The 6,849-nt window shown below is 40.4% G+C and overlaps 1 protein-coding gene across 2 annotated transcripts; it reads right to left on the bottom strand.

The window, feature by feature from the left end:
* Positions 1-3,367: 3,367 nt before the first annotated feature.
* On the bottom strand, positions 3,368-6,075 carry LOC133139100 (calcium/calmodulin-dependent protein kinase II inhibitor 2-like). 2 transcript variants are annotated; one of them, XM_061258399.1, is made up of 3 exons: positions 5,948-6,075; positions 5,062-5,295; positions 3,368-4,507 (listed from the first exon to the last, which is right to left on the bottom strand). In XM_061258399.1, exons 2-3 carry the CDS (start codon positions 5,228-5,230, stop codon positions 4,437-4,439), a joined length of 240 nt encoding a protein of 79 aa, XP_061114383.1. In that variant the 5' UTR covers positions 5,231-5,295; positions 5,948-6,075; the 3' UTR covers positions 3,368-4,436. The 2 variants fall into 2 exon arrangements, with proteins under 2 accessions (XP_061114383.1, XP_061114382.1); XM_061258398.1 differs by lacking the exon at positions 5,948-6,075 and having other exon boundaries at positions 5,062-5,913.
* Positions 6,076-6,849: the final 774 nt, after the last annotated feature.

Below are 6,849 nucleotides of genomic sequence, written 5' to 3'. Positions count from 1 at the left end.
AACATTGTCCAAATACTTTCAGACTGCACTGTATGGCAAGTTGATATAAATTCAGCCCCCCCCCCCATTCAATAGCAGTGAATAGAATTGAAGCAAATAGAAGTCCCTAATCCTGCCACCCGAGCCCAACTGCCACCTCCTGTGTTCAGCTCTCTGTGTTAACATTTAGCAACGTCATCCGATAACCATGCAAAAACATATTGTATGTCATGTCATGAGGGAAATCATTTTACAAACAACTCGAAATATAACATTTAGACCCTAAAATATGCGTACTTCAATCAAAATTGCAATTGTTCTACTTGAATCAGTATGGGACACAAATGTGTGATATAAAAATATGTGTGTTAATATGGATCACATTCTATTTAGGTGTATTACTTACTATAAAAACAGACTATCCTTACAAAACAACCGATTCCTTATTTTCCCACTTCTTCAACACTGTTAACGCTTAGTGTCACCCAAAACTTTTCATATATGTATAGTGAGCCCCATAATGTTTGTGGCAAATACATTTTTTTCTTGATTTGAAATCTTAAAATTATAGAATACAATCAAACAATTCACATGAAGTTAAAATTCAGATTCTCAGCTTTAATTAAAGGGTATTTTCACATATTTTGGTTTCACAATGTAGAAATGACAACACTTTTTCTACATATTTTTTAAATTGTATGCTAAATATTAATTTAAAAATGAATAGAGATATAGTGTGTGATTTCCAGCTAGCTAGATGATAGTAGAAGCGAGTAATTGCTTCCTACCAATAGTTAATGTGTACTTTGTTTTTCATTCTCTTTTCTCATGTTTTTCAGAGCTGGAAGACAACTCTGTAGAATCCACTAGTAGGAACTATAGCCTATTTAAGTGGCAGTTGTGTAGGTCATGGTTTTTGTTTAGCCCTGTCGTGCCATATATATTCCTATATGTACATTTATAATTGTATACTTTTTTATGTTCTCCCTTTTTTTCCCAGTTTATAATGCCCAAAATCAGTCAAGCTCATGTCGCAACCTCTGCTATCAATTCAGAGCTCAGACAAGCATATGCTCGTCTCTAGAATTATCCAAGTTATGTCAAGCTAATGCTTCTCTGGGGGTCACAAGTGAGTGATGGTCATCCCGGTCGACCAACTCCCATCTTCCCTCACCGTCCCTCCTGCCAATCATGTGTCACCTTGCAGGCCAGCCAGCTACACCATTTTCCTTTGATGCCAGATGACGGGGCCCACCCCCAAACTGGAATAGTGCCTTAACAGCCCAAAATGCACAAAAGACCATGTGTTGTAGAACTTTAGAATAATGCTACTTGTCTGTTTGAACATCATAAAAGATTATGAGCAGCTAAATTAAACAAATGATTTTTAATGTAAAAGGAATCATACTGCACTGCTCGCTTCCATTAAATAAAAAGGAAGGGGGATGATAGCAATTCTTGAAATGTATAAAATTACATTTAATTCAATCACAGCAATCGATCCAAACAAATAATAAAGTTTTAAGTACACTTTGGGGGATTACAAAAGAGTGAATGTCCATTGTATGCCAATTGCTTGATCGCCTGCTTAGTTTGTGGCCTGTCAGCAAAGGTTTTGCGAAAACAACACTCTTCTGTGCTGTAGACTTGCAGGGTAGTGCAAGTGGTATTAAATATGTCATGGGTATAGCTATCACTGTTATATTTTATCTACTGTATTTTCTTTTTTTGGATGCCTGTTTGATAGAAGTTGTCCTATGCTTCAACATCTTACTGTATGAGGTCCTATGTTCATAAGCAATCAAAACCAGTGTGAGGGACATCTACCCCTTAAGCATATATATTTTAGATTTTAAAATATAAAAGTGCTTGATAATGGCAACCTTAAAAAATTGCTTCTCTTTCTTGTCTTTCTGTATACTGCTCTACTCTGAGAATGTCTGTGTGGTTTCCAGTGATATTGTACATGTCACACTCTTTCCCGCTGACCAACCTTGTTTGTTACATTTGGTTGAGAACATGGGCAACAGCACTCCTACTAGCCGGGTGTGAACTTATAAAAAGAAAGATGGAAGCCCTGCTGCAACAGCTCACCAAAGAGTCTCCTTCAAGAGAGGGAGGAGCAGAGAAAACAGAATGCAGTTTGAGGAAAGATACTGTTCCTAGCAGCAGCCAAACAAAGATGGGTGAAGGGAAAAACGTTGAGGATTCTCCCCTCATCTCTGAATGCACTACCATCAGGGCATAGCCCCAGAAGAACCAGACAGGACTAAGAGCCCTGACCTCTTGGTTGAGCTTTGAGCTGGTGGAGATCCATGGTGCCACCACCAAGCTTTTAAAGTCCTCCAGATGAGACCGCCCCCCCCCCCCCCCACCTCCCCACCAGTTTTAGAAGTTGCCCTACAGAGGCTCCCAGCAGAGATAAGAGGGAAATGATGTAGAGAAGGCCTCTTAGACAACAAAGCCCACAGGTACTATGAGTGTGGAGGGAGAGGTCACCTTACCACCAGCTGTCCCAGCCATGATAAGCCCATGCCTACCAGGTCGTCAGTTGATGCGGATAGGCCCTGGGGAGTCGCTCTTTTTCTGCTGGCCACACAAGGGTGCTCCACTGTATTATCAACAGAAGTACAGATACGAGACATGACGGATCTCTTGGACTGTAGCAGTTTACCCATAGTTTGGGGTAAGACCAGAGAAGGTGGAGTCCAGCGTGTTACAGATGGTTCATCCTGGGGGTGTACTTGGGAGTGGAGGAAAAATTGGGAGAATTCTGTGGTGGATCCCATGAAAAGACCCCAAGACTAAACGTAATCTGTGTCTGAAAGAAGCCCAATCCATTTCAGTCGAGAGACTGAAATAAAAATAAAATTTTCTGTGGACTAGTTTTTTGCCAGCTGTGATGTGTCTCCTACAGCAACAGCCCCTCTGCTGCAGTGCACTGCTCTCAGCCTCTCCTTGTCTGCATTATCACACCATAGAATGTGATGCAGCCATCATGTGTTTTTACTTGCACTAGCCTCACCTTTATTATTTATTATTTATGTGTATTTTTTACTTGCCTGACTGGAAGAGAACGCACAAGAATTCCAATGTACCTGTACTGTATTGTACCTGTGCAAATGGCAATAAAACTCTATTCTATTCTATTCTATGTTACAACAACTATTGTATTCACACAGTGCATCCGCAGCAGGATTTGCTATGTGAAATATGCATCACATAACACCCTCCTTTCAAAATCCATGCAGATCTCCATAGTATAATCAGTTTAGCTTGATGCATTTCAGATGGCTATAATGGTGCAGTGGCAGCGATTCCGATTCCACTAAGACTCAGTGTGGTAGGTTACTGCAAATAGATACAAATAATGAATCAAAACTGAATGTACGTTTTTACCCTTTAATATTATTACATTGCAGAAATAGCCCTGTTCAGTGAATAAAGAGGTGTAACATACACACAATATTCAGTTAAAGTTATTGAGGTCTGTCATTCCATGTTGCAAAAGAGATGTTCAATAGTTTACCAGTGTCTTTGCCACAAAGGGCTTTCATGCATGAGCCATAAGGAAAAGCCCTGTTACATTTACATGACAGCCAAAATAGCTAATTTTTACATTTACCAAGATCACAGAAATCCAGACTGGCTGGTATCCTCAATGATATTTGGCACAGTTGTGATTATATACCATACAATGTACGTATTAATTTAGAAAAAAATGTAATGACTACCACCTTTTTCCAAAAACAAGAACGAGCCTTGCTACTTTATAAATAGCTCCCTAATATAAAAAATAAGCTTCTTGCTTTAAAATGAGCAGGCAGTTTGTAGCAACAACAATATATATGTCGAGCAACATCAAAAATTTTATAATTAAAAAAGTTAAAACCTTCATTTGTCATTTCATATAAAACATGTTTTCCAGTCTTTCAACACTGCAAAAAAAGTTATTTCAAAAGGTAATAATAAATGGTGCATCTGTACAGGTGAAGAACAAAACAGCGCTTTTACATCCATTGTGCACGAAGAAAGATAATTATAACTTTGCAAGATATGAAGAGTAAACAAAGAGCTCAGCCACAGCCAGAGAGTACAGCAAATGAATGAAACTGGTTTTGGGATATACAGTAGTGTGCTTAGCTGTATCATGTATCCTCTTTCCTGTTCTCATTTGTACAATACTGGCTGTACATGGGGTACACATTTCCTTTTCAGTCTTTAGCACATTTGGATAGGAACAGACTGATCGATAAGGGTTTAATTTCACGCCGTCAGAAAGAAAAAGCTCAGCGCTCAAAGGCGACGCGCTCAGCCTTTTCCATGTTTGCCTGCCTGCAGCAGGCTGACTGCACAGTGGATCACAGCCCATTTTGTAAGGGATTTCAAAGTGCTTTGTTGCCAAACGTGGGTGGTGCATGGTCATTATTCTCCTCTAACAATGTCTTTGGATTGTTCTAGACACCTGTGGGTGTTTTCTCCGCTGCGTTCTCCAGCGCATCATCGATGCTATCATCTTCAATCACAACTGCAGAGAAGGAAAAAAGAGAACACAATGCAAAGACGCGGTTTATAGCGTATGGCGTAAACTGCGTGTTAATGGGCATCGCTGAGGCCAAATTTGTACTGCAGAATTCAATCAATTTGATGATGGCGGGCAAATGGTGCTCAATTAAGCGACTTATGAAACGTTAAAATGTCATTGCTTATCCGCAATATAAACAAACCATTTACAACAAAAACAACGCAAGACCACACGAGGATGAATAAACATAGGCTTTTACGAAGCTTTTATGGCTCCATTTCCACATCACAATAAATAAGATTCACTGCAGAATTCGTAATTTTTCAGTACACCATAATTTATTTAACTGTCGAACCAAATAATGTAACATGCAATTTCAAAATTTACCATAGGCTACGTACGTAGTAGTATAATATTGCATCAACCTGAGACCACAGGTTTGGCATGCCTAAGGAGAAACACGATGCTATAACCAGGAGCGTTTCTGCGTTTTATGTATCATATCTCTCATGCGTCTACTGACAGCCCATCATCAAGAGATTTGCAAATTCTCTCACCTCTTTTACTTCTCCCAATCTGGCCGAGTTTTGGAGGTCTTTTATTCTGTGAACCACCAAAGAAGTTACTGGAATCCTGTAGACCACAGGTGAGGGAGATTTGTCCCACGTCCCCGTCATCGCCATAGTGGGTAATTTTCTCCTCGTTGTAAGGCAACACTTCCGACATGATGTCTCCTGCTCTGCCCCCACCAAACACACTCGACGCTGATCAATACGAAAATAAAAGCAAACCTTGGGAAGAAAAAACAACAGCTCAGCTAAACAGCACGGGACAGCACGGGATCTGTAGGCAGCCCGCTTGGTCTGGTGGTTAAATGACTATTAAGCCCGTCTATTTTACCCTGATCACAGTCACATCATTTAAAGTTTCCAGTCGTTGCTATTGGCATTCACTGCGAATAGAGATATGACAGTGCGTATACAATTGCAAAAAGTACTCGCAGGTTCGGACTAACGGAAAGTCGCACGGAAAATCAAATATAGAAAAATGCAAATTTGAGAGCGATGCAAAACACGGATCCTGGGAGAGCTGGCAGCGAGAACACGTCACTGAGCCTGAATTTTCCTGGAGCATCGAGCAGACCCCCCCACCCCTCAATTCCCTTCGCTTTGCATTTATTTTTTGCTGTCTGTGTTCAGGGGAAGGCGTTCCTCCCAACTGTCCTATTGTTTCTTATCTCTGTTCAGAAAGGAAACATTTCACGTTGCCCAATTATAGCCTAGGCTATGCAGGTATTGAGCTCAATTTCAAAAGCAACTATTTTTTTAGGAAGAGATAGGCGGTTTGCATGTCACAGCTGTGCATTATGTGGATTCTGACAAATGAAACGTGTTGCAGTGCGGCATGCAAAACAGCGGAGCCCAACAGAGCACGTACACCTACTGTAAACTCCTGTACGCAGTGTGGGTTTTCCCCTGGCAAACACTGTCGCAACAACGTGAAATGTAAACTACTGAGGGAGGATTTGGAAATATTCATAGTGCACCAATGACGAAAAAGTGTCGTGTCACATTGTGTCTACAATTACAAATGTGCAGCCACGCTCAAGCGCATCTCTGATCGCAAAACGAGATTGCGCACAGATATTCCAAATACATTGATGGTCGTGAGCCTGGGCATTAGTGACATTTTCTATCGGGAATAGGCCATAAGGAAATACAAAGGATGGCATTTTTACCCAAACTAATGCTGTGGCATCACAATGAATGACTCATAGGTAAATGCGTCTAGTCAGAGCTATTATTGCAGTCAATGACGAAGCCATTATTTCCAATTAAATTCAACGCAATGTGAATGTATAAAAATGCATTACGTGCTCAAAAACAATCAACAGCGTATTTTCACCACATCAGTGTCGTTACTTTCCTATAGCATAATCACAAAATATTCACTGCATCCTCTCGTGTATACTTCCTTTGATAATTTTACCACGTCTTATTGTCGCCCCCGCCCCCAACGTGGTACACATCGCCACGCCTTAAGTGGTTGAAAAATAAGATCCTGCTCTTTTAAATGCAATTACCACCATCTTCTGGCAAACATGAACACGATTTTCTACATTAAAAATGGAAATCGCCATAGCCTACGTCGTGTTTAGCATTCCGTCTTTCAAGTAGCTACGCATGATCATTGCCGAGGGAAAAACATTCCTATATCGCATATACAGTCTACTAAGACCGATACATTACGCACTTCACCCAGATTTATGTTTAATTGACAGACTTTGGTGCATCAGCAATGAAAGTTGGCCCAATGATTACAGTTCCATTTAAATATAGGCATAT

Source organism: Conger conger, chromosome 10 (assembly GCF_963514075.1).
Source record: "Conger conger chromosome 10, fConCon1.1, whole genome shotgun sequence".
In the NCBI taxonomy this organism is placed as follows: domain Eukaryota; kingdom Metazoa; phylum Chordata; class Actinopteri; order Anguilliformes; family Congridae; genus Conger; species Conger conger.
This window is presented reverse-complemented; position numbering and strand designations above follow the sequence as displayed.